The 25,306-nt window shown below is 49.6% G+C and overlaps 10 protein-coding genes across 10 annotated transcripts; 6 read left to right on the plus strand and 4 right to left on the minus strand.

Annotated features, from left to right (window-relative positions):
* Positions 1 to 267: 267 nt before the first annotated feature.
* N7447_000797 (M1 family metallopeptidase) lies at positions 268 to 3,240 on the plus strand (the record flags this gene model as incomplete). Its single annotated transcript, XM_057225073.1, has 3 exons — positions 268 to 593; positions 646 to 3,016; positions 3,103 to 3,240. 3 exons carry the CDS (start codon positions 268 to 270, stop codon positions 3,226 to 3,228), a joined length of 2,823 nt encoding a protein of 940 aa, XP_057089089.1. The 3' UTR covers positions 3,229 to 3,240.
* A 457-nt stretch (positions 3,241 to 3,697) lies between these two features.
* Positions 3,698 to 6,231, minus strand: prp28 (mRNA splicing protein PRP28; the record flags this gene model as incomplete). The annotated part of the gene is made up of 2 exons (XM_057225074.1): positions 3,698 to 3,854; positions 3,920 to 6,231. 2 exons carry the CDS (start codon positions 6,229 to 6,231, stop codon positions 3,698 to 3,700), a joined length of 2,469 nt encoding a protein of 822 aa, XP_057089090.1.
* Positions 6,232 to 6,919: 688 nt separating this feature from the next.
* Positions 6,920 to 9,289, minus strand: N7447_000799 (putative mRNA splicing protein (Prp39); the record flags this gene model as incomplete). The annotated part of the gene is made up of 4 exons (XM_057225075.1): positions 6,920 to 8,297; positions 8,770 to 8,873; positions 8,942 to 9,157; positions 9,221 to 9,289. 4 exons carry the CDS (start codon positions 9,287 to 9,289, stop codon positions 6,920 to 6,922), a joined length of 1,767 nt encoding a protein of 588 aa, XP_057089091.1.
* Positions 9,290 to 9,773: 484 nt separating this feature from the next.
* N7447_000800 (mitochondrial 54S ribosomal protein mL59) lies at positions 9,774 to 10,432 on the plus strand (the record flags this gene model as incomplete). Its single annotated transcript, XM_057225076.1, has 2 exons — positions 9,774 to 10,328; positions 10,391 to 10,432. The coding sequence occupies 2 exons, from the start codon at positions 9,774 to 9,776 to the stop codon at positions 10,430 to 10,432; spliced, it is 597 nt and encodes a 198-aa protein (XP_057089092.1).
* A 1,621-nt stretch (positions 10,433 to 12,053) lies between these two features.
* Positions 12,054 to 14,678, plus strand: hxB (putative molybdenum cofactor sulfurase protein (HxB); the record flags this gene model as incomplete). The annotated part of the gene is made up of 3 exons (XM_057225077.1): positions 12,054 to 12,156; positions 12,209 to 13,742; positions 13,793 to 14,678. 3 exons carry the CDS (start codon positions 12,054 to 12,056, stop codon positions 14,676 to 14,678), a joined length of 2,523 nt encoding a protein of 840 aa, XP_057089093.1.
* A 375-nt stretch (positions 14,679 to 15,053) lies between these two features.
* On the minus strand, positions 15,054 to 16,021 carry N7447_000802 (phytanoyl-CoA dioxygenase family protein; the record flags this gene model as incomplete). The annotated part of the gene is made up of 3 exons (XM_057225078.1): positions 15,054 to 15,160; positions 15,230 to 15,662; positions 15,734 to 16,021. 3 exons carry the CDS (start codon positions 16,019 to 16,021, stop codon positions 15,054 to 15,056), a joined length of 828 nt encoding a protein of 275 aa, XP_057089094.1.
* Positions 16,022 to 16,518: 497 nt separating this feature from the next.
* N7447_000803 (HD domain-containing protein) lies at positions 16,519 to 17,257 on the plus strand (the record flags this gene model as incomplete). Its single annotated transcript, XM_057225079.1, has 2 exons — positions 16,519 to 16,992; positions 17,048 to 17,257. The coding sequence occupies 2 exons, from the start codon at positions 16,519 to 16,521 to the stop codon at positions 17,255 to 17,257; spliced, it is 684 nt and encodes a 227-aa protein (XP_057089095.1).
* Positions 17,258 to 17,420: 163 nt separating this feature from the next.
* On the minus strand, positions 17,421 to 19,491 carry N7447_000804 (Zn(II)2Cys6 transcription factor; the record flags this gene model as incomplete). Its single annotated transcript, XM_057225080.1, has 4 exons — positions 17,421 to 18,446; positions 18,470 to 19,163; positions 19,211 to 19,320; positions 19,372 to 19,491. The coding sequence occupies 4 exons, from the start codon at positions 19,489 to 19,491 to the stop codon at positions 17,421 to 17,423; spliced, it is 1,950 nt and encodes a 649-aa protein (XP_057089096.1).
* A 407-nt stretch (positions 19,492 to 19,898) lies between these two features.
* Positions 19,899 to 21,621, plus strand: N7447_000805 (uncharacterized protein; the record flags this gene model as incomplete). Its single annotated transcript, XM_057225081.1, has 5 exons — positions 19,899 to 19,989; positions 20,050 to 20,334; positions 20,386 to 20,658; positions 20,708 to 20,834; positions 20,886 to 21,621. The coding sequence occupies 5 exons, from the start codon at positions 19,899 to 19,901 to the stop codon at positions 21,619 to 21,621; spliced, it is 1,512 nt and encodes a 503-aa protein (XP_057089097.1).
* A 606-nt stretch (positions 21,622 to 22,227) lies between these two features.
* On the plus strand, positions 22,228 to 24,065 carry N7447_000806 (CBS domain-containing protein; the record flags this gene model as incomplete). Its single annotated transcript, XM_057225082.1, has 5 exons — positions 22,228 to 22,611; positions 22,671 to 23,143; positions 23,201 to 23,318; positions 23,368 to 23,546; positions 23,600 to 24,065. 5 exons carry the CDS (start codon positions 22,228 to 22,230, stop codon positions 24,063 to 24,065), a joined length of 1,620 nt encoding a protein of 539 aa, XP_057089098.1.
* Between the last annotated feature and the right edge of the window lie 1,241 nt (positions 24,066 to 25,306).

Raw genomic sequence — 25,306 nt, forward strand, 5'->3', positions numbered from 1 at the left:
TCCACTGGGTGAACTTGCGTGTTGAATAAAGGAAAAGAAGAAGAAGAAGAAAAAAAAAAAAAGAAAAGTAAGAGGACCACTTCTATTCACCGCCCTCGCATCTGCCGGACTCTGATCTCATGTTTTTCTGTTTTGACTGTATCAAGTCCGTGGCTCAATTGTTCTCACATTTGGTTCTATTTTAATTATTTAATACTAATACTTCTTTATTTCTCTTTCTCCTTTTTTCCTTTCCTTTTTTTCCCGGTAATCGGGTTCGTGGAGCTGATGCGCCGCTTCTCCACGCGTGTGCTTCTGCAGCAAGCAAAGCCACCGCTTCTTTCCGCCAGATCCCCTCTCCCCCTCTTTGTTTCCGCTCGCTCTCAAGCCTCAGTCCCTAGATCGATTCAACGTCGCTCTCCTTCTCCATTATCACAGACCTCTAAACGATACTGTTCCTACCGCAGAATGTGCAGCTCCCGCCGCGAGACCTCCGGGTCAACAAACGTCCAGGGCCGTGAGGTCCTACCTACAAACGTCAAGCCCCAGCATTATGATCTGACACTCGAGCCCAACTTTGAGAAGTTCACATACGAGGGAACAGTTACCATCGAGTACGTCATTTGTGCATAGTCATATATATCACTCACTCACATCTACTTCTAGCCTCGATGTGAACGAAGACACCGATTTCATCACCCTCAATTCCAACGAGATCGAAATTCACAGCGCAATTGTTTCAGCTAAGGGCTCGGTGGTGGACTCCAAGCCCGAAATTTCCCTAAACAAGGATGACCAGACCGCAACTATCAAGTTCAGCCAGGCTATCTCCGCGGGGTCAGATGCCCAGGTGAAGCTCACATTCACTGGTATTCTCAATGATAACATGGCCGGATTCTACCGATCATCATACAAGGAGAATGGCGAGACCAAGTACATTGCATCATCTCAGATGGAGCCCACGGATGCCCGCCGAGCCTTCCCTTGTTTCGATGAGCCTGCTCTCAAGGCCAAGTTCACCGTGACTTTGGTTGCAGATAAGAGCATGACTTGTTTGAGCAATATGGATGTTGATACTGAGACCGAGATCCAGGGTGGTGCGAAGAAGGCTGTGAAATTCACCACTTCGCCCCTCATGTCCACCTATCTCGTTGCTTTCATTGTCGGAAAGCTGAACTACATTGAGACAAAGAACTTCCGGGTTCCCATCCGCGTGTACGCCACCCCCGACCAGGATATTGAGCACGGCCGTTTCTCATTGGAGCTTGCTGCCAAGACTCTAGCCTTTTACGAGAAGGCCTTTGATAATGATTTCCCTCTGCCAAAGATGGACATGGTCGCCGTGCCTGATTTCAGCGCCGGAGCCATGGAGAACTGGGGTCTGATCACTTACCGTATTGTCGATGTGTTGCTGGATGAGAAGAACAGTGGCGCGTCCCGAAAGGAGCGTATCGCTGAGACCGTCCAGCACGAGTTGGCCCACCAGTGGTTCGGAAACTTGGTCACCATGGACTTCTGGGATGGACTCTGGCTCAACGAGGGTTTCGCAACCTGGATGTCGTGGTACTCTTGCAACGCCTTCTACCCAGAGTGGAAAGTTTGGCAGACTTACGTTATCGACAACTTGCAGAGTGCTCTTTCGCTTGACTCTCTGCGCAGTAGTCACCCCATTGAGGTGCCTGTCAAGCGTGCCGATGAGATCAACCAGATCTTCGATGCTATCTCCTACTCCAAGGGTTCATCTGTCCTGCGCATGATCTCCAAGTACCTGGGCGAAGATGTCTTCCTCCAGGGTGTCCGCAACTACATCAAGAAGCACGCCTACGGCAACACCGAAACCGGTGATCTGTGGGCTGCTCTTGGTGATGCTAGCGGAAAGCCCGTGCAGTCGGTCATGGATATCTGGACCAAGAACGTTGGCTTCCCTGTCCTCAGTGTCACGGAGAACAAGGAAAACTCTTCCATTCACGTGAAGCAGAACCGTTTCTTGCGTACCGGCGACGTTCGTCCCGAGGAAGATCAGACCCTCTTCCCTGTGATGCTCGGCCTGCGCACAGAGAAGGGAGTCGATGAAAACACCATGCTGACGGAGCGCGAGCGTGACTTCCCCGTTCCTGACCTGGACTTCTTCAAGCTCAACGCTGACCACTCTGCCATCTTCCGCACATCATACAGCCCTGAGCGCCTTAAGAAGCTCGGACAGGCTGCTCGTGAGGGCCGCCTGAGTGTCGAGGACCGTGCCGGTATGATTGCCGACTCGGGTGCCCTCGCTGCTTCTGGTTTCCAGCGCACCTCTGGTATGCTTTCCTTGCTTCAGGGCCTCGACACCGAGTCAGAGTTTGTCGTGTGGAACGAGATCCTGACCCGTATCGGCACCCTGCGTGCTGCTTGGCTCTTCGAGGATGACAAGACAAAGGACGCCCTCAAAGCCTTTCAGCGCTCGCTGGTTGGCCCCAAGACCCACGAGATCGGCTGGGAGTTCCCCGAGAACGATGACCACATTCTGCAACAGTTCAAGGCCCTTATGTTCGGCTCTGCCGGTATGGCCGAGGACCCGATTGTCGTCAAGGCCGCCTTGGACATGTTCGCCCGCTTCGCTGCTGGCGACCTCTCCGCCATTCACCCCAACATCCGCGGTAGCGTTTTCACCATTGCTCTGAAGCACGGCGGTGTCAAGGAGTACGAGGTGGTTCTGGACCGGTTCCGCCACGCCCAGACTTCGGACGAGAAGACCACTGCCCTGCGCTGCCTCGGTGCCTCTGAGGATCCCAAGCTTATCTCCCGCACTCTTGGCCTTGCCATGAACGAGGAGGTCAAGAGCCAGGATATTTATATGCCTCTTGGCGGTCTCCGCAGCCACCCGGCTGGTATCGAGGGCCGCTGGAACTGGCTCAAGTCCAACTGGGATGACATCTACAAGCGTCTTCCTCCCGGTCTTGGCATGCTGGGCACTGTTGTCCAGCTGACCACTGCCAGTTTCTGCACTGAGGCACAGTTGAAGGACGTTGAGGACTTCTTCGCCTCTAAGGACACTAAGGTTAGTGACTTCACCAACCCTTCCCCGAGATTTTGTCTCAAATTCATATTTTTGTAATATTTACTAACTCGAATCTTTCTTTGCAGGGCTTCGACCGTGCGGTTGAGCAGAGTCTTGACTCCATCCGCGCCAAGATCAACTGGCTCAAGCGTGACCGTGATGATGTTGAGCAGTGGCTGAGCAGCAACAGCTATCTCCAGAGCAAGCTGTAAATCTAGAAAAAAAAAACTGTTTGAGCAATGTTGACAGACCTCTTGGGACCCCAGGATTCTTTGTCTTTCAGGGCTCGCAGGGAACCTTTCTTCGACTGCACATTATTTCTACGCTGTGATCTACAGAAAGCACGCGGGATGTGCTTATTTGAGCTAAAATCATACTCTACTCAATCATCCAATATCCTGTAAAGTGCTCGTATGGACTAGGACTCGCTAGATAAATATGTAGGTATCCGCCCGGATTACAATAACTAACTACATTGACGAATAACAGACAATTAGATTTTTGAGGCAAATGGCATAAAAGCAACCTGGGGTCATGAATGGTGTATTTGATTTCCAGCAAAACACCTCATCTGGCCATCCTGGCCGGCAAACGTACACTGAAACACCATAGAGGAAAAAAGAGGGGTGGTATCGATGGAAAATAATACAGAAAGAAGAGAGGCATGGTAGAGAAAGAGGCTTATGCCCATCCTCCCTTGCCTCCGAACCCAGAACTGTCCTCGATCTTCTTGCCACTAAGACCGCGTGTGGGCTTGGACTGCGCCGCTTCGTGCTTGCGCAGTTCCTCGGGGACACGCGAGATCGGTGATTTGATCAGCATTTGTTTAAGATCGTACCTATAGAAGTGTTAGTAAATCGAGACAGCGACAGTGTAAAAGGGAGAGGAACGGGTATAACATACATAACATCGCTATCCTCACTGCCCAGGAAGGTGATAGCGACACCACTCTTTCCGGCACGACCAGTACGGCCGACACGATGAGTGTAGCTTTCGATCGAGGTTGCCATGTTGAAGTTGATGACCAGCGATACATCTGGCACATCGATACCTCTTCCTGCGAGATCAGTTGCGACGAGAACATCTGTTGAGCCGTTGCGCACGGAGGCGAGTGCAGCTTCACGCTGGTCTTGAGTTTTGGATCCGTGTAGAGTAACTGAGGAGAAGCCCATTTGTTTGATCTCGCGAGCGATAGCATCACAGTTTCGCTTGATATTGACGAACACAATGATCGGGGGACGGAATTCGCCCGATTGTAGGATTTCGCCAAGGCGCTTCTTGCGTTTGTCTTCGCCGGAGATCATCTCCACACGCTGTTCAACTGTGTCGACGGCTTCACCGACGCCACCAATGGTGATAATGGCTGGTCGGCGGAGGTACTTGCGAGCGATGCGCTCGACCGCTGCGGGCATAGTGGCTGTGTACATCATGGTCTGGCGGTACTTGTGTTGGCTCATTGCGCTTGAATCTTCAGCTTCCTCTGTATCGGGCTTTTGGTTCGAGACGGGGAGGGCATCCAGGATCTTGTTGACAGGTTCTTCGAAGCCAAGATCGATCATGCGATCTGCTTCGTCCATGATAACGTAGCAGCACTGGCTGAGGACCAGCATGCGACGCTCGATACAGTCGACGAGACGACCGGGGGTGGCAATAATGATTTCGGCGCCTTCACGTAGGCTGTATGCTTGCTCTTCAAGCGAGTGGCCACCGACAATACTGACCACGTTGAATCCGAGGGGCTGTGTAAACTTTCTGGCTTCAATCTCGATCTGCTGCGCCAATTCACGTGTTGGTGCTAGGACAATAGCATATGGACCGTCGTTTTTGAGAGACGGATTCTCGTCAAGCCGCGGTAGAGTAGAGATGTAGACCAAAAGAGGGAGTAGGAATGCGGCCGTCTTACCGGAACCTGTCACGGCGACACCAATCAGGTCACGCGACTGCATAGCAATGGGGATTGCCGCGCGCTGAATTGCGGTTGGGTCCTTATATCCGACACGGTCAACAAGCTCCAACAAGCGCTTCGGCAATAGACTCTCTTCCCATGAACGCATGGGATTGGGCACGCTGCCGCCTTTGGTGGCAATGTTGAAATCTTCCTTGAAGATACGCCAGTCTCGCTCGCGCATGAGGTCTAAGCGCTTCTCACTCCAATGCTTGTCAATCTGCGTGCGGCTACTGTCCTCGCGTCGACGGCGTTCCATCTCCATGATTTCTTTGGCTCGTGCGCTACCGGCCTCGTGGTCGCAGTTCACCAACGCCTCTGCGTATTTGCGCGCGACGTCATCGGCGACATCGTCGCCAAAGCCTGCCAAACGGCCCCGGCCAAAGAAGTGAGCTTCATGTCGGTGCTGGTATAGAGGGTTGTAGTCGCCGCTTGTATCTTCCTCGGTATTCCACTCGAAGTTGAACTTGCGGTCTGCGGTACGTTTGCGCTTCTTATTTGCTGAGAAGTTTGACGTCTGTTCGGCTCCCATGTATCGGTGCTTGGTCAATGTAGCCAGCGCTGCCGCTTCATCTTCTTCCGTTAGACGCTTTTCGCCTTTAGTCTTATGTGGGGGTGGCGGCATATCCTGGTCGCGAATGTGCTGGTTGTGCTGTCGGCCTCCCTTCCGCATACCGCCAGGTCCAGTCGGGGGTCCGTCGCGCATCGATCGCGGTCCAGTAGGTACATTACGGATCGAAGATTCCCGGATATCGCGAGGCTCTTGATGCCTCACCAACGATGGTTCAGATGTGAGACCGAGGCGACCAGCGCCATTGGTGCGGGCCTTGGCTTGCCGCTCTGCCTCAACCTCTTGAGCCCGTTTCTCCAGTGCTAGCTTTTCTCGTTCAGCTTTAGATAAAAATTTAGGCTGTAAGGAGTAATGTAAGTAAAAGCCACGGAATCCTGCTTCATGTGTTTCATCATCCCCAGAGGAGGACAAGCTTACCTTTGCTGTTGCCGCATCTGCTTCTTTCTTCTTGCGTATCAAGTCCTCTACACTCAACGGAGTGACAGCCGGTTTCTTTGCGCCCCATCCCAGCTTCTGCTTCTTCTGAGTCTCAACCGGGGGCGGGGGTGGTACATCATCCGGAGGAGGTGGAGGGGCGATATTGTCTGGCGGCGGTGGAGGAGCGGCCAAGTCTTCTGGAGGAGGTGGAGGCGGGCTGGGTGGGCGCTCGATCGGATCTGGAGGAGGGAGCGGAGGGAAACCCTCAGAGCCGTTGGCCATGACTTGCGTATGTGAGAGAAACGAGAGCTAGTGAAACCACCGGACTAGAGACGAGAAGGGAGTGATATTGAATTTCTACGGAACATGATAAGAGCCAAACGCGTAGTCACGTGCACCATATCACGTGAAATATATATCCACTATCTACATGTGATCACCACTGCTAGGTAATGCGGGCCCAACTAGACCAAACGGATAATATATACACGGCAACTACAACATACAGAGTAATCTAGTTAGTTGTTGAGTACAAGTCTAACAAGGCTATCCAAACTAGGAGACAAATCCATTTGAATCATTTTGAATTAATTTTCAGTGAAAAGACAAGCCACGTTAGAATACAATTGGTCCCGAAGGATCCAATCTCGAATAGGTCATAAGCCTGTCTCGAGCCCCAAGAAGGGGCTAGACACCAGTACATCTGACAAAAGTGAGAAGAAGCTGTCTTTAATCCGGGTCAAAAACGCTAGAAGGGAATGTTGCCCAGCATGGGCAACGGGGATGATACTACATGAAAAAAGGAACTCACCCACCCAGGGAAATCAATATGCCAGGGTAAGCAACGAAGACAAAAAAACACCGAAAGAAAAGACACCAGCAGAGCTTCCAGAAACGAACCCATTCGTGAACAAACGTATCCATACTTGCAGTCATCGGCTTTAGGGGACGGGCACATGACTCTTGGGTTTCAAGCCAGTGTACCGTTCGCCGCTGTCTGTTGGTAGTAGGCATACGCTTGTGCAGCCGCGGCGTCATCGGGTGTCGGCTGAATCTGAGGAATTGAAGCAAACTGTCCATCTGCAGGGGTAGGGGGCACAGCCACAGTCCCGCCAGTGCGAGCAGAAGCCACAGACGAAGGGCCATAGATTTCTCGGTCTAGGGTCATGTATTCCTTCGCAGTATCCTTGGTGCCCCTTTCGAGAAGGTATGTCATGTAAATTTGCACAAGTTCCTTGACGGCGTCGACTTGCAGAACGCTCTTGGACCGGATGTCAGCAATGACCTGCTTGATACGTTCATACTGAACCGATTCGGTAGCAGCGCTGGTGGGCTGCTCAATTTCGAAGACGAGATAGCTGGCCCAGAAGGGTCGGCTGTCGAGGTAGTAATGCTGGTTCTCGTGGAAAACTTTGCGAGCCTCGTCAGGACTGCCCTTGATCTTCCACAAAAGGCGAGCCCACTCGGCAACAAGAGCAGCCTTTGTGGCCATCTCGCACTCTGGCGAATCCAATTGTGTCTTGTAGACTTCGATGGCCGCCTCAAGACCGCCGTGACGACGACACAGATTGGCGAGTGAGACAATTGTTTCGACATGGCTGGGGAGGTACATAAGGATGGCGCTATGGATATCTTTCGCCACATCCACGCGGTTTGAAACCTCCTCGAAGTAGGCGTAGCGGAGTCGGACAGTGGGATTGGCAATCGGGACGTAGAGGTACGAGGCACGCTGGTAGATAATGCGAACCTCTTCTTCCTTGTCCGGCTGAGCAGCCATCCAGCGAGCGTATCGTAGCCAGAACTCATCGTAATGGGCACAAGTAACCAGGCACCGCTCATACAGGAACTGAGCCCGGGAGAACGAACCCTCAGCTTCCTCGAAGTCAAGATACTTCTTCCAGTTAGTCAACTGGCCTTCATCGAGCTCAGTGACATGGAAGTAAGGACGCTTGATCTCCGATTCAAAAGTCCAGCGCTTAGTCGTTTCGGTTTGAGTGTTCGTGAAAATTTCTAGGTGGTAACTGTCCACGCGAAGTCGGAGATCCCGCTCGATCTCGGCTTCAGCCTTGGCGCCAGGAGCCGGCTGGGAAGATGCAGCTTCGATCTCAGCGCGGAATGCGGTCATGATGTCTGCCGGGGCGAGCTCGGACAAAGGGCGGGTCTGCGCACTCTGGCGGTACCGTTCGAAGTAGCGAGCATACTGGTGCATGGGGATGTGGATGACACGGCCAAGAATGGCAAAAATTTTATCGTGGGCCTCGACCCGTTCCTCGAACTCAATGTACTTATCCCAGAAGGGATGGGAGAGGAAGTCAAGACCAACACTGCTTGCACCCCGTTCGAAAAGCCTGGGGGTATTAAGTTAGCAAGTTGTGGACACATGGGCTTGATGGCTGGGATAGGAGTGGTAGGAGACGGGAAAGGGATAATGAAGATGGCAAACACGAGCAGTAAACTCTGTCCGTTTGTGAAAACCCAAGTAATCAAATGAGTGCGGTAGATGAAGCTAAGGGATAGGTGGGCATCCGGTCCTCCGTAAAGGGCCATCGAACGAGACTATTCCTTGGCCTTCAATGCAAGAAAGTGGTGATTCGGCCAACCAGAGGATAAATGCAGCCTGGGTGAGCTATGGATGAGAAGTAAACCTCACTTAGGTCAAGGAAGTAAAGCAGCGAGCGGTCTCTCACCCATCAACAATGAGATTGACTGGATACCGAGATATCCAGCAAACATATGTGACCGGCATTACGAGAATTTTCGGGGGCTGCGTCGGTAACGGTTATAGGGAAAGGGAAGATGACCATTTCTACTCTCACTTACTCTCGAATGATGTCGGCATCGTGCGAAGTCTCCGCCTTGAACGAACAATAATTGGTCCAGAGATCAACGGATGGCGAGATGCTAGCAATGCCTCGTTCATAGACCTAGAGCGACAAGATTAGTACAAAGCAATGTTAAAGAAGAGGCTGGTGCCCAAGGAGTGTATGCATACCATCTCGGCGGCCTCAGTGCCGGTGATAGAGAACTCTTGGTCGGCATACTTCTTCCAGTATCCAAACAGCAAAGGGAACTTGGCGAGGAAGCGGTCATAGACTGCCCGGACGGTTGTGATGGCCTGGGGGCTGGAATTGCGATTAATTCCACCCTCGAGGCCCTCGGCGGCGCGAACCAGCTTCTCCCAGGTTTCAAAGTTGTCGGGGTCATCAATCTATAAAAGATGAACACGTTAGTCAATAAAGCACACGTTCGTAAATGCGTATGGAACACGTACTAGCTCGGCCTCGAGATTTCTAATCTCCGCATTCTCCTCTTCGGAGCCTCCGTACTGATAGTCCGCCATGGTCGCAGTGCTGAGGATGCGCGCGAGAAGTTGGGACCCCAGAAAAAAAATGATAGATATGAAATCGCAGGTATTAACAAAATAACAGCGATGGTAACAATGAAGATTGCGAGGGGAAGAAATTCTTGGGGCTGAAACAAGACTGAAAAGCCGAAGATAGGAAGTCTGATGCCTGAGGCGAGCTTCATTGGCCTCATTGGTTATGTAGCCACTGCAGGGGCTGGAGGGCGGTGTGGACCAGGGCGGTGTTTATAATGACTAAGCTGGGCTTCGGCCTGCGGGTACCTAAGTACCGAAGGCGCCACGGCAGAATCTATTACACCTAAGGGATAAGGCGCCGATTTTGCTTGATGCCGTGACGCCTGAGGCATCATTTCAAGGCCTTGGCGTGAGCCGGGCGGTATCAACTTTTTGACCAGAACACTTACAAGCAACTCTGGAACCACCTGTGCACACTAGGATCAAACACCATCCTAGATCCATCATGTCGGTTGCGAATCAGTCGGGCAAATTGCTCGAGAATCTTCCTCAACGTCTGGTAAATTTCTTCGCTCGGTATCCTCCACAAACCCACTCCGCAGCTGTCCGCCGCCCTGCCCCTGCGAACGGAGAGGGCTATGTTCCAACGAAGGTGGAGTCCCCGTATACACCAGACCGTGATGCAAAGGGTGCACCCGGAGAGAAAAAGCATGGCTGGACTCCTTCACGCGCACTCCTCGTGACTAGTGACACAATCCGCAATCCATTTCTTCCACACAAGCGATACGGCAAATGGGAGGCACCGAGATATGGGCTGCGGCAGCAGGCCGACCTGATGAAGCTGGCCATCAAATACAACGTGGAGGCACTTCTTCCTCCTAGTCGCAAATCACCTGAATTCAAGGAGACACGGCGCGCAGAGCGTGGTTTGCAGGTCAAGGGAACTGGTGTTGGCCACAAGGTCAAGGGTCACAAGTGGGAGCGCACCATGGAATCGCGTCTCGAGGATCGCCGCAAGGCAATGGAGGGAATGCCAGAGATGGTCCGTTTGTGGAAGCAGGTTAGTAATCGATTGGTCCTTCCCGTTGAAGTTATGGGAATAATGCTGACTCGGCGCAACAGAGAGGTCACGGCCGTGGCTGGAGGCAATGGCCCAAGCGGTAATCGGGATACCCCACCGCTACGCACCACAGCATCGCCTTTCCGTTCTTTATTTTGGCCAGTTTGTTCATTCCGGCTTTTCAGTGCTATGTCGATTCCTACGCGAACCGGGATCGGCAATACTTGTACGAGCCATAGCAGGAGCTTGGGACGGAGTTTTGTCTTTGAAGTATACTATCAACCCCATCTGTACAATACAATCTACGGTCACATCGCCCAATGGTACCCAAGAAAATCATTTACATATATCCGGCCGGTTTATCACTCATCATCCTCAAACACCAATAAGAAACCAACCTACTCTCGGCTAAACATGTTCAATCTTGCGAGCAATGCCCACGTTAAACAAGGAGCTAGGATGAGGGGTTCACCTAAGAAACACCCTTGAACAGCCAATAATAGTAGTCACCAACAAGGAAGGGCCTAAGCAGCGTACGAAGATCATCATGCTGATCAATTCAAATCTAGAAACTATTTGGAATACTATATTGCACTGTTCCAGGCCCTCTTTCGCGTAATTATGAGCTTATCGTGTCCTGCCCGGTCTTTCATGACGGCGTTGGCACACTTAAGTCAGATATGCATGGATTGTTTAGTGTATTTCACTCATCTTGTGGCTACATGTTTTCAGCCCAAGGTACAAGACACAAGCCATTCCAACTAAATTAGGCGCTCTCTTCATACACAAATAGCACTATAGCTGAGAGTGTAAGCTGACATTGTGATGAGACTGAACGCAGTGCTTTAGCTTCAGTAGAATCCCGGAAACCCATGCAGGCTGGGTTACGCATTGTGCATTAGAGAGCACTACTGGAACATGTGAGATATAATTAAAGAAGCGTCTCGCAGGTAAATGGCTATTGGAAGTCTATAGTCAACAATCTGATTGTGTACTATAATGTGGGGCTTTATTATTAGTTCTAGTTCTCATCAACTTGTCGGCTGATACAAATATGTCTCCCCGACGAGGATGACCATGTCCGTAAAAGGTATAGACAATTCTGATATTATGCATGTAGTGCGTGAACGTCACGATGTAGTAGTGGAGTCGCTATACGGGATGTAGATCATCGATCATCGTGTATATAGTGCCGAATAGTGCGTGTGATAGGATGAGAACAATCAGCGGGGGTGACCTCGGAGTGAGGTTCGTTATGGGGCCAATTATTGCCACGTCCCATATTCCCGGGCACGTGTGAGGGGAATTCTCATCTGCAGACCATCTCTCTTCATCACTTCACAGCACATCTTAAATAGTTGAAAACAACCTATAAAAGCTATCTACCAAAATTTGGGAATGTGCCTTTTTTCTAAACCTCCGACAGCCTATCCCTTTGAAGCGGACTGGATACCATACCCAGGCTAGTTGATTTGTTGGCATCGGTAACCTCCGATGAGAATATAGCTATCTTATATGTGGTAATGACCCCCCTCTTCCTTCAAATCCATTTGATATTGTGCAGTCGCACAACTATACAGTCTATTTCTGGTTATCTCTGTTCATTGTGTGCTGATTATTGTGCTAGACATATATACAAAGTCCGCCCTTTCACAATTTGCCACCTTGATTTCAACAAAGTACAACAAATTCTGAAGTGCATTTGTGCAAAGTTGAACTTCAGCAATGGCAGAACCAACCTTTCAGGGGTCTGTCCATCCCAACTATAGTCAAGGCTACTCCGCCGATGTGGACATGATCCGAGAACAAGAGTACCCTCTACTAAATGGTACGAGTGCCGATTGCTATCACTCAATCCATACTAACCACCGTTCTACTAGGAACGACATACCTAGATTATGCGGGGACAACACCCTATGCCAAGTCCATGATCGAGTCTTTCTCGCGTGATCTTACATCTAATCTGTTTGGGAACCCTCATTCGATGTCTGTATCATCGCAGCTTTCTACACAGAGAACAGAAGATGTTCGAGTCCGTGTATTGCGATTTTTTAATGCGGACCCGGATGAGTTCGACCTTGTCTTTGTGGCAAACGCAACTGCTGGCATCAAGCTAGTCGCAGACTCACTCCGAGACTCTGACCATCGAGGATTTTGGTATGGCTATCACATTGATGCCCATACCAGTCTCGTCGGGGTACGAGAGCTGGCCGAGATGGGATACCAGTGTTTTCAAAACGATGATGAGATGGAAGTTGAGATTTCAAAGTTGGCCGGCAACCAGTCGAAGGCGCCCAGACTACTTGCATACCCAGCACAATCCAATATGAACGGCCGGCGCTTGCCTATTCGATGGTGCGAGCAGGTCCGATCCGCAACAAAGGAAAGTGGAGCAAATGTATACACTCTGCTTGACGCTGCGTCGCTAGTATCAACCGCTCCACTTGACCTAGGCCCGTCCTCATCTGCTCCAGACTTCACTGTCCTTAGCTTCTACAAAATCTTCGGCTTTCCCGATTTGGGTGCCTTGATTGTTCGCAAAAGTGCTGCACGGGTCTTTGAGCGACGGAAGTATTTTGGCGGAGGCACCGTCGACATGGTCCTAGCCACTGGGGTGCAATGGCATGCGAAAAAGGAAACCTCAATCCATGAGCGCCTAGAGGATGGTACTCTCCCATTCCATAGCATCATAGCTCTGGACACGGCCTTGGACACACACAAGCGCTTATTTGGTTCCATGGCGAACATTTCGGCACATGCTGGGTTCCTCGCCAAGCAAGTCTTTGATAGGCTCTCTTCATTGGCACATTTCAATGAGAGGAAAGTGTGTCAAATTTATCATTCGCACACCTCGACATATGGTAATCCAAATACCCAAGGCCCGATTATTGCGTTCAATCTTTGCAATAGTCGCGGCGAATGGGTTCCTAAATCCGAGGTGGAAAAGCTGGCTACGGTGCAAGATCTGCAGATACGCACTGGGTCCGTTTGCAATCCAGGAGGAACTGCCTCGTCACTTGGGTGGACTGGACCCGAGCTTCGCCGGCATTACTCTGCGGGATTACGTTGTGGTGATAACCATGATGTTCTCGGAGGGCGACCAACAGGAATCCTTCGTGTCAGTATCGGCGCCACGACAAATATGAAGGATATAGACTCTTTAATAAACTTTATAGAGGAGTTTTACGTGGAGAAGTGTCCACCTATAGTCGCACTGGATCCTCTGACAGAAGACAATGAGGTCGTTGCTCCTCATTTCTATGTTGAAAGCTTAGCAGTGTTCCCAATCAAGAGTTGCGGTGCGTTCAAGATACCCGAGGGAAAGCGCTGGGAAGTGAAAAAAGAGGGACTGGCTTGGGATAGAGAATGGTGTTTGATTCATCAAGGAACTGGCGCAGCTCTGAATCAGAAAAGGTACGTTGTGCCCGAAGAAAGTGTCTGAATTTCCAAATTAACGGTAGTAGATATCCGCGCATGTGTCTTATACGACCCTCGATTGAGATTGAAAGAGGGGTTCTTCGTATCACTTGTGGTGCGATTGCCGCACCAGATCAGGTCAGCCTTGAGATCTCACTTGGATGGGAGGACACGAGTCTTATCTCCACATCCTTCTGTCCAAGCTCGACCAAAAAGCCTACAACAGTCTGTGGCGACCGAGTTTCCCTCCATGCCTACACGTCCCCAGTAGTCTCTGCGTTCTTTTCGGACTTCCTGGGGGTGCCCTGTACTCTCGCACGGTTCCCTACACAGACCACCAGCCGGTACTCACGCATGCAACGGACGCCAAATACGTGGAAGAACCGTTTTCGCAAGCTGATCATGCCAGGCTCATTCCCACCTGACTTCCCTCCCCCAGTACGTGAAGGTGGCCAGACACAAATCACCTTATCCAACGAGTCGCCCATTCTAATTGTCTCGCGTTCATCTGTCAACCGACTGAATGAGACCATTAAATCAAACACCAAGCAAGGCCGCAGTAAGACTGTCGCTGCAGACGTGTTCCGGGGTAACATTATTGTTGCTGAACGACTTGCTCACCGTGGCGATGTGGAACAACCATATGCGGAGGACCGGTGGTCATCCCTTCGGATTGGGCCAGACCAACTTCGGTTCGATGCTCTCGATGCATGCCAGCGATGTCAAATGGTTTGTATAGACCAATTCACCGGCGTCCGGCGTGATGAGCCGTTTTCAACGCTTGCCAAGACGCGAAATATTGGCGGCAAGGTCTCGTTTGGCAAATATTCTGCACTTTCTCCGGAAGAACTAGAAGGGTTTGACTTGGAACTACCTGATCGCAGGACGGTGATGGTAGGAGATGTGGTTGTGCCATCATATCAAGATGATTGAGATTTTGAATGTTTTCCATTTGACATGTGGCGTTTCAACTCGTATTTCTGGGCGGAGTTCAGTGTTTGATAGTACCATTAACATACACTTTATGTATATAGCTGTACGTACATAGTACCAAATGGACCGAGTTGTGACTAGTCTATAATTTGATCAAGAACACTAGAAGCTATGCTCCAGAATCTTGAGTCTTTTAGCTACTAATTTAATTGACTGTTTCCGGCTTGCCTCTGCTGAGATGAGGTAAATCAATCGCCTATTATCTTCGAGAGATTTGCCGAATATATAAGAAGTCTTAGCCTCAGTGTTCAAAAGTTTCCCAATAGAAGTTTTGAATTTGGTAAGCGCAAGAGTGATATTCATGCTAGTGGCCTACTAAACAACATCAACAGTTGCCACAGCTTTGGCTTGAGGATTAGTGAAAGGTGCTGCAAAGCCATAGGTCTCGTAGCCTTTAGAATAGTCTTTGCCTTTCTCACGCTCTAAGAGATATATATCAGCAACCCGGCCGTCAAACAACCGAAAAGTCGAAATTTTAAAGAATAACTCACCATGCTCAGGTGGAAACATCTCCATCCGATGCTTGTAATATTGCTCCCTAAGATCCTCCCCATCACTCCTTGAGTGAAAGGTAGCATAGAGGCTCGACCGACTCTTATCAGTCCTGTTCTCAGCCGACCGATGGGCAAGATGTGACCCAAAGATAAGCATATCACCCATCTCAAGTGGGACAGAAGTCCATTCATGCGCGTGCTCCCATTCAGGCTTGATTCGCCCAGCTTGCGCAAATTCAACTTTCATCTTGTGTGAGCCGCGGACAACCTCCAGACATCCGTTTTCAGGAGTCGCAGCATCAATGGCCATGTTGGCGGTGACATGTTCGATACGGCCGATGTGGTCGTAGGCTGGTGCATCTAGGTGCGCTTGGAACCCATTCCCCTGAGGCTGTTTGTAGTTGATTTTCTCCTTAAAGAGGAGCATATCCTACATTTAAAAGCCTGGTGTTAGCATCGGCTCCCAATAGCGCTTCAGCATCGGGGGCCTAGGGGACTTACATCGCCCGAGACTGCCTTCAGAATCTCGGCCAGCTGCTCGCCGCAGACCAGTGACTTGAACTCGGGGTGGTACTCAATGAACCTTTCCGTGCGCATCAGTTGGCGTTCGCCATTGATGTTGATTTCGTCGTAGGGCATCCATTTGCCCTTGACACGAGGCCAGGCCTGGACTTCTTGCGTCCACCGCTTGAGTTCTGTGGGGTCGACGAGCTTGTGCTCGTCGGCGCGTAGGAGGAGGTAACCATTCTCGTGGTAAGAAGCTATTTGCTCAGGTGTAAGAGGTGACATCTTTGAGTAATCGAATCAAAATCACAGAATTAAGCAGATGATAAGATGATTTGATTCAAGAAATCTGACCGAGGCGAAATATAGTAGCCAACGAGCTTTTAATAGTCTCGAAATGCGTCACATCTTTAGGATGCGGGGCCATTCCGATGATTCGGCCCTCAATTCCCTAAACCGCGCGGCACCTCAATATGCTCTGTTACATGGGAATTAGGTGAAGGTGTCCGTCCCGAAGCCAGACAGAAACCCTTGGGATGCAGCACAGACCACCGGGCTTCGTGCCGAAGCTGAATGTGATTCGCTCGACTCTTGAAGGATATCATAAGTTATTGGAAGGGATAGCTTAGAATATCATCATATGCACGTGAATAGACGCACTTCTTGCCTGGTGGAATTTTGCCAATGCTACCCATGTAAAAGGACTTGTATGTCATCAAGACACTACATAACCAATCTATTTAAGAGAGGCTATTTCTTGAAATCAAAAGAAAAACTTGAAAATGAACTTGAACATGACAATCCCCCAGACCGAGCAAACTCTCGCCTCGGTCGAGCAAGATGCCCGAGCAACTATTAAAACATTGTTCCAATTTCTGCACGCACAGGGCCAGGGTGACTATCTCGGCGAGCAAGTAACTCAACTAGAGCACTCGCTACAGTGTGCATATCTTGCCACGCAGTCCCCCAAACACGGAAATGACCCTGAGGTTATCTTGGCTGCACTTTTGCACGATGTCGGACGGTTCATCCCCGCGGCCGAGAAGATGGAGAAAATGATCACCCCCGACGGCCAGTATATTGGAAGACAAAGCCACGAGGCGCTGGGAGAGACTTACCTGCGCCAGATCGGGTTCAGTGAGAAGGTGTGCAAGTTGGTTGGTGCGCATGTAATGGCTAAGCGTTATTTGGTTGCGACAGATCAAAGTTATTATGATGCATTGAGTGAGACCAGCAAGAGGACATTGAAGTTCCAGGTAGGTCATCTTTCACTTATATGCTCCATGCTTGAAGTATACCAACGGTGATTAGGGTGGCGGGTACAATACCGAGCAGGTCCTGGAGGCGCAACAGGATCCCCTGCTTGAAGCAAAGCTTTCTGTTAGGCGATGGGACGATCTTGCTAAAAAGCCGAATTTCAAAGTCCCTCTCCTGGAAGCCTATGAGGAACTTGCCTATCAATGTCTTATTGGTGAGTGTGACCCGACCCTCTACCAACCAAATATAGGCACTGAACACTAGTACATGTAATCTAGACTCCCGGTCAGGATATACCCTACATTCGAAAGAAGATATATAGACTGCCAACACAGCCCGCAGTCGCAATCTGTGTTGATGGCTCAGATTCAAAGATCAGAGAAACTGTTACTTGGTCTTGTGCTCAACTGGTCAATCTGGTATTTGCCTATCTCGATGCCTCTGGGCAAAGAGGTCCCATCGATGTATTGTAATGTAGCCACCAATCGTCAATATCAGGAAAATTAGTTTGGAAATCAAAGGTTGTCATGTTTTCCATCCAAATTGCATCAAAAACTGGGGGCTGTTCCTGGGCAGGCGAAGGACGATACATTGTTTCGTGGAGTGTGTGAGTGGACGTCTGGCATATACTCAACAGCCGCTCCAAGCCTTCGCTGATGACCACAAGGAGATGGTGTTTATGCATAGATCGGGTAACATCCTGGAGGGCAGCCACAGTCTCAGTGACCAGGGAAATGATCTTGCCCGTGTCAATTCTGATCATGAATGCATACTTCGTAGCAACTTTGAGGAGAAAAACAACGGCGAAGGCGACCATTGTATCGAAATATAAAGGAAGCCCATTCAGGAACGATCGAAATTCGGCATCACAGACAATCATCCGAAGGATTGACATAGCTGATAATACACCGGCATTAGCGATATCCTCCAATTCAGGCGACATGTATTGAGGTGTCTCTGATGCCGGTACACCACGAAAGGCGTGGGAGCAAAGGTATAGCTTTGCAAAATGAAAGTGAAAACCAACACCCTTTTGCGGATAATTCCCGACATTCTGGTTCGCTTTGAAACTCTCATTCCAATCTGCAAACCACGTATCCAAAGAAATGGAGCATCGACGCAGTTGAGGTAGTGTCTGAGGTGCAATAGGCGTATCAACGTCAACTCCGAAGGTGTCAAACACTCGAGCCAGAATTGACCATTCTTTGACCTGACTGATTAATCTAGCATCGTCTTCTGTGGCATGTGCAGTTTCTAATATTCGACTAGCTGAATCGATTATAAACCCTTCTCTGGACATCGGAGGTCGACCATAGGCGATCGAAAAGTGGTGGTCGCATACATAGACGAGATAGTATAATCGAGCTTGAAGATAGCCATCGCGCTCGCCTTTGAGGGCTTTGTAGATACCACTGTGAAGATTAATGTCCGATGCAATGCGGACAGCTAGTTCCTGTTAGCTAAGTAAGCTTAGACAGAAGATTGGAGGCAGATACCATTTCCAATCAAGACCCAAGAAATTTCATGCAGCCAAAACGCACCAACACACAGGCCACGAATGTCATCTTCATTCACATGCCTTGAGAAAGTTTGGGCTGTGACAAGATTCTTATATTCACCGTAGCAGGCTTCAAAGAGATGACTGAGGGATTGAGAATGCAAAGCAGCCACGGTACAAACAGCCGCTGTTAACAGTGGAGATGCAATTCGGACCGAGTCCAAACTAATATGGTCTCCAAGAATGCGATAGAGGAAATGATCAAGCCTGAGATGATATGTTTCGAATAATACAACGGCTTGGCGCAAAGAGATAAGTCCCGTGGATATCAAATCTGGATGATGCGCAGTTGATAAATTGTTTGATAGACCTGTCTTCCCACTTTCTGAGACGCAAGAGGCTGGGATGGAAGCTGGGCCGCCCCGGGGATCCATTATCACTTCCCATGTCTGCGGTGGCTCATGGTTCTCTTTTGGCTGAGACGATTGACTCGAGGTAGATGTTTCCCCTCTAGTAACCTCTTCATTAATAGCTTCAATAGGTGGACTCGAAGAATCATGTATTTCAGGGGCAGCTTGCACATCTTGCAGCTCGGGTATGTCAACTTTGGCAGCAATCTTTGCAACAGCCTCTTCTAGCCGCCGCATCTTTTGTACCACGGCACCTTTCCATCTGGATACTATTAGGAAATTCCAGTGCAAGAGATTCATCGTACCTACGTGACATCGTCTTCCAGTAATGTCTGCAGGCTTCGGTTCACGTTGCAAGGTAGACCTCTCTTCTTACACCGCGAGCATGGCATTTGACCCTCCCGCATATGACATTTGACCTTCCCCGCATGTCAGTTACTTGCTTCCTTATCTTCGGCAAAAGAACCAACCTTTTGTTTTCGACATGCTACACAAGCAGTAATCTTGCGAGTAATATCGGGGGGCTTTCGATCCCCGAATGATTCTCGCAAGGCACTCACGGCCGGCGGAGAGGCTAGTTCGATATCCATGTCTGTTCAAGGTTGCGACAGTGCTCGGAAAGGTGTCCGAACTTGCGTCTACCTGGACATTACTCAATAAACTCAAACCGAAATCAAATGAGCGTGACCTTTCACGTCTAAATAATGCGGACTTCCCACCGAAGAGATACGACCTGCAAGGCCCCACGTGGGGGTAATATGAAATCCTGACTGGCCTCTCTCAGTTTTAGCCCCCTGACTTTGGTGTTGCTCATTGCATCTTGAGTCTGACATGTATACAGTCCCCGAAATACGAAGTACCAATGTCTTATGTTATAATGTTAAAGAGTATAAGTTCACTACCCGAACAAAAAAAGATGTATATCTCACGGTAGAATCTCGTCTTGCTTTTCTCTCGCTTTCTAGTCTTGATCCCGAGAATCATTTAATTCGTTTCAATGTCATCTCAGGGAGCCAAGTCGAAGTTTGTGGTCACTGCGGGCGTTGGATTCTTCGCGGATGGCTATCTCAACCTAACAATTGGACTTGGTGACTAGCTTCCATTGATTTTTTTTTTTTAAAAAAAAACTGAAGACTGATGTTGAACAGTGGTACCGATTCTAGGTCACCTATACTTCCAGGATGGCAAGGTACCGCCAGTTGACAGCGACATCATGAAAGGTGGCCTGAGTCTGGGCATGGTGGTTGGTCAGCTTCTTTTTGGGGTTCTGAGTGACGTTTGGGGTCGCCACACTATATATGGCAAAGAGCTCCTCCTCACTATATTTGGGACCCTGATGGTAGTCTTGTTGCCTTGGAACCGGATGTCGGTCCAGTCTGTGACGGCATGGATTGCAATCTTTCGTGTGGTGACCGGGGTGGGAATTGGGGCTGGTAAGTCATTTCCGTTTGGCATAGAGGCATAATGGGTCTAATTCGAGGCAGACTATCCATTATCTTCATCTTTGTCGGCAGAAAAGTCACCATTTGGCTCCCGTGCTATCCAAGTGTTGACTGTCTTTTCAAATATCGGCCTTGGTAATATTACAGCCAGCGTCGTGTTTCTGATCTTGCTCAAGGCATTCGAGGGGCTGATAGCCACCAACCCGAGCCACCTCGAATGGGTCTGGCGTTTGCTATTGGGCATTGGAATTGTGCCGGCGGTATTCACTCTTTATGCCCGCTTGACGATCACGGAGACACTGCCCTACAAGCAATGTGAGACCGCCCGCTGTGTTGTATCTTGAAGATAGCTAATGCTGCTTAGATGTCTCCGATGACGCTGCTGGGCGGAAACGCACATTCAAGAAGCAATGGGAAGATTTCTGCGAGTACTTCGGTCACTGGAAACATGCCAGAGTCCTGTTCGCGACGGCAGCCTCCTGGTTTTTGTTGTAAGTGAACATGACCTTTGAAAAGACAATCCCCTAAACTAATACACATAGCGATATCGCATACTATGGTATCAATCTCAACCAAAGCATTATCCTAGCAAGAATCGGTTATGCAAATGGAGTAACACCATGGAGGACCCTGTACAATACCGCTGTGGGTAACATAATCATACAGGCAGCAGGGTATCTCCCCGGATTCTACGTGGGCATTTTCCTTCCCGATCGGATTGGTCGTGTACGCCAACAATTTTGGACCTGTATCATGGTGTGCATCCTTTATGCCATATGGGCTGGAGTCAGCGCACAGAGCGCGCATACTCCAACCGCTGGCTTGATGGTTATATTTGCATTCTCGCAGTTTTTGCTGACCGTTGGTCCTAATTGCACAACCTTCCTGATTCCTGCAGAAGTATTCCCAACGCGCGTTCGAGGCACAGCACACGGGATATCTGCTGCTGCTGGAAAATGTGGCGCAATTATAACTTCATTCGCTTTCGGTACGATTGAAGATGCAATGGGCTTGGAGGGTGTTCTTGGTTTGTTTTCGGGAATCATGATGCTCACTGCTCTTGTAACCTTACTGATACCCGAAACCAAGAATCAAACTCTTGAGGGAATTGAAAAAGATGAGCACTATAGAGCAAGCGAAGCTATCACGGAGCTTCCACTCTCTGGCTGTGCCGTCACCTATGTCAACGTTGATGCAGTAAACAAGGGGGTGTATGCGGCAAAGATTACCTTGGATGGTGACAATCAAGTTGCAAAGGTATCGGCACAGGAAGGTTAAGCAACTGTGATCTCCTGTCAAGGACCAGCCACACACCACCCAAGTAAGCGACTTCAACTTCAATGCTATGTCTCCTCGTTCCTCCATAACAGCAATAATATCATGCAAATCTGCCCGGTTGAGGATCCTTTGAAGCCCATAGGCCTCGCAGTAATGCAAGTAGAACTTCCTGTTAGACTAGAAGATCGTCAAGTAATGGCCTTATAGGTCTCGAACCTTTTGTGGTTTGTTTGTTTGTATTGTTTGTACTGTTTGCAACATGTTGTTAGGAAATGCCAGCTTCCTGAAACTCCGAGCTATCCGATACTCCGAGAATATCCCTGATACCATGGAAGTTTGATGAGAATATTATCTACATTCTCAAGGCAGTAAACATTTTCAAGTAGTCTCTCCTCTGGAGTATAACTAGACATATATCGGCATACAGTACATAAGATTGATACCGGTCTGTTTTGATTGGCTAGATGGCCAACCCCGCTTATGGACCCGCTTAATATGATCAACATCACCTGATGACCTCAGTAGGGTCGAGCAACGCCCTGTATTTTGCATTTCGCAATACATTGACCCTTGTCTTTGATTAACCTCTTGAGGAGAATATATGACATGGCCGACCGTTTACATTCCCACCAAGGGTCCGACACTTCCCTTAACAATGCATCCATTGCTTCCCCGCGATCCAGCACCGAATCCCGCTCTCCCCCTACACGAAACCAACTCCGCGTTTCCCATATACCACCAGCAAACCACCAGCACAGACAAAGCTTGAGCGAATCGCTTCGCGGCCCACCCGGCTCTCCCCGCTCACGTCGGCAGCCGTCCCTTCCACAGTCCGCCATCCAGAGCCTTATCGACAATCCCCCGCCACCGAAGAATAGTGACCCTGCTTTTATTGGTCGTGATTGGAGACATATCTCAATTGGCGAGCTGGTCAGTCCGGATGATTTGAAGTTCGTAGAGCTTGATACGGGCATTGAAGAGGCGACGAACGTAGGTACATCACAAAGGCAACACTCCCTGTCCTTGGACTAACATACTCGTCCAACTAGATCTTGATTGATTCTGGTGCGGCCGTGTTGTTGATCCGCGAGACCCCTAAAGCCACTTCTGCTGTCGCCACATTTGACTATGCTGATCTCAACTCCTATCTCCTGCTGGCAGCAGGCCTGACACACCCCGACGAAGCGCACCAAGCGTCATATGAAGAGCTAGCCAAGAAAGCTCACGACGGCGTGCCTATTCCGCTGAGGGATGTCAAGAAGTTCGGTATGGAGAAGGAGCCGTTGATCAACTTGCCGGCATCTGCCAATGTCTTGACCGCAGTTGAGATCTTTGGTGGTGGTGTTCACCGGGTTGTGGTGGTCAATGAGTCAAATGACCAAGAAGTGGTTGGGATATTCAGCCAGTTCCGACTGGTCAAATTCCTCTGGGAAAATGGTCGCAGCTTCCCCATCATCGAAGAGCTCTACCCGAAAGCTCTGCGTGAGCTGGGGGTTGGATCTCATGAAGTGATTTCCATCAAGTAAGTTGTTTTGGTGAATTCTTGAAGAGCAGTCTAACCTCATTTTGTCATTTGCAGTGGTGATAAACCCCTCTCTGATGCCCTTCATTTGATGAACAACGAGGGTATGTCCTCAATCGTAGTTGTTGATAGCTACTTGAACGTGCTTGGGAATATCTCCACAGCGGATGTCAAGGTATGTGACGAGCCATCTTGGCTGGCAATATTTACTCACCATTTCGCAGCTTTTGACCCGGTCATCTTCATTGCCACTTCTTCGAAACACCTGCACTCACTTCATCTCGGTCATACTGTCCACACGGGGCTTGATTGAGGGCAAAGACTCATTCCCGGTCTTCCACGTCAATCCTGGATCGACACTGGCGCACACAGTCGCAAAGATCGTGGCAACTCGATCACATCGGTAAATAATACACTCTATGAATCAAGGCAGAAGTTTACTGACTGCTGCTCAAGGCTTTGGGTCACCGATCCATTATCTCCAACCTCATCAGGACCGCCAACTCCATCGCATTCTTCAGTGCACATCCCTCTTTCCAACAGCGTCAGCCCGCCTGCCGGATCGTATACTGCACCTTCACCACCTCCATCTCCTTCTGCACAGCCCTCTCCATACACCGCCCCTCACCTACCAACTCCTAACCTCCCCTACACATACCCAGCTCCAGGCGTGTCGGTGCCCGTGCCATCGCCCATATCGCATTCTGTTCCCTCGTCGACCATAGACGGAGCCCGGATGTCTGGCCGCCTAGTTGGAGTAGTCAGCTTGACTGACATCCTGAATTTGCATGCCCGAGCCAGTGGGCTGAACCCAGCTGACCCCGCCGAGTCACGTAGCCGCCGCCGACGCAGTAGTTCCTCGAGCCAAAGTATCCGCCGCAGCGGTGACATTGGCCGGGAGCTTTTCAGCCGTGGCATGTAAAAGCATAAACTGCGCTTTGCACTTGGGTTCTCTTGCAGAGCATATTCTCAGTACACTTGTATTTTGAAACCCAACATACGCACTCGCTTTGTCCGACGTGCTTGGGTCAAGCCCAATGCCAGTCACCCCACCAGTCATGAATATCTGTCACTTCATCAGTCTTACAGGATAGGACGCAAACGGATGGACCTCCGGACTTGGCCAACCTCGCGTTATCGTCTGTAGCAGCGGATATGATTTCCATCGTGGATTAGCATTACCAAATAACCTTGGAACTTCAATTAACTATATTCCTACGTAGTCCTTCATGTGCATCCCGGTAGATCCTGTGATTTGTCACCTTTGAGTTCTGAGTCTCTACCTTTCCAGATGAACTAGATCAGATGCACCAGATCTATACATCCACAATCTCAGATCGACCATTATCGGACAAGACCGAGCCCCACGTCTCCACGATAATCGGGCAAATTCCTCCGTAGGCCGGGCAAAAGCCGAATATTCACCTGATTCGCATGGATCTCCACAAAACGAAAACTGTATAATAAGACCCTAATCCCACTCCAACCATCCCGGAGAAACATATCCAGGGTCCACAAAACAATTTTATCGTGTCCCACTCAACGCCGTCCAGCGGCGCAAGCACCACTCACGCAATGACATTCACTCCTTATTTTGTCATTTAGATAGGAATTTTGTGTTGAATTGGGGTTAAGCCTGATTCAGGTGGTGGCGTTGATCAGCTGCAGGGTTGAATGTATTTGTGTGTTGGTTTTGGTATAAGCTGGTTCATTTCTGCGATTTGGCTTCCTGTCTCTCACTGGCCCATCATATTCTAGCTAAACCTCATATTTGTACGGTGTCATGTGCAGCATCGCCGGATTGGGTATGTCGGCAGGTTTTGAATAGAAGATATTACTTCCTGAAATTATACTTGGTCTAATTTGAAGATAGTTTTCTGTGTATGTTGAGAGGATATTGTTCTATTCGAAGGACCAGTGGTATCTAAACGAGACAATAGGGTCTAGAATAGAAATTGTAAAGTGAAATAACGAGCTTAGACCAAGATCGTCAACTCTCTAAGATCTGGGGAAGGTATCCCACGAATCCACCTCACCTACTCCCCACCTCGCCCACACAGCCGGGTCTCGTATTGAGCCACTTTTGCTCCACCACACCAACAGACCGAACTAGACGCTGATCATCGACATACCCCTTAGGGAATTTCCGGAGAGATCGTGATT

Source organism: Penicillium robsamsonii (genome assembly GCF_028829455.1).
Source record: "Penicillium robsamsonii strain IBT 29466 chromosome Unknown utg000001l_segment0_segment0, whole genome shotgun sequence".
Classification (NCBI taxonomy): Eukaryota; Fungi; Ascomycota; class Eurotiomycetes; order Eurotiales; family Aspergillaceae; genus Penicillium; species Penicillium robsamsonii.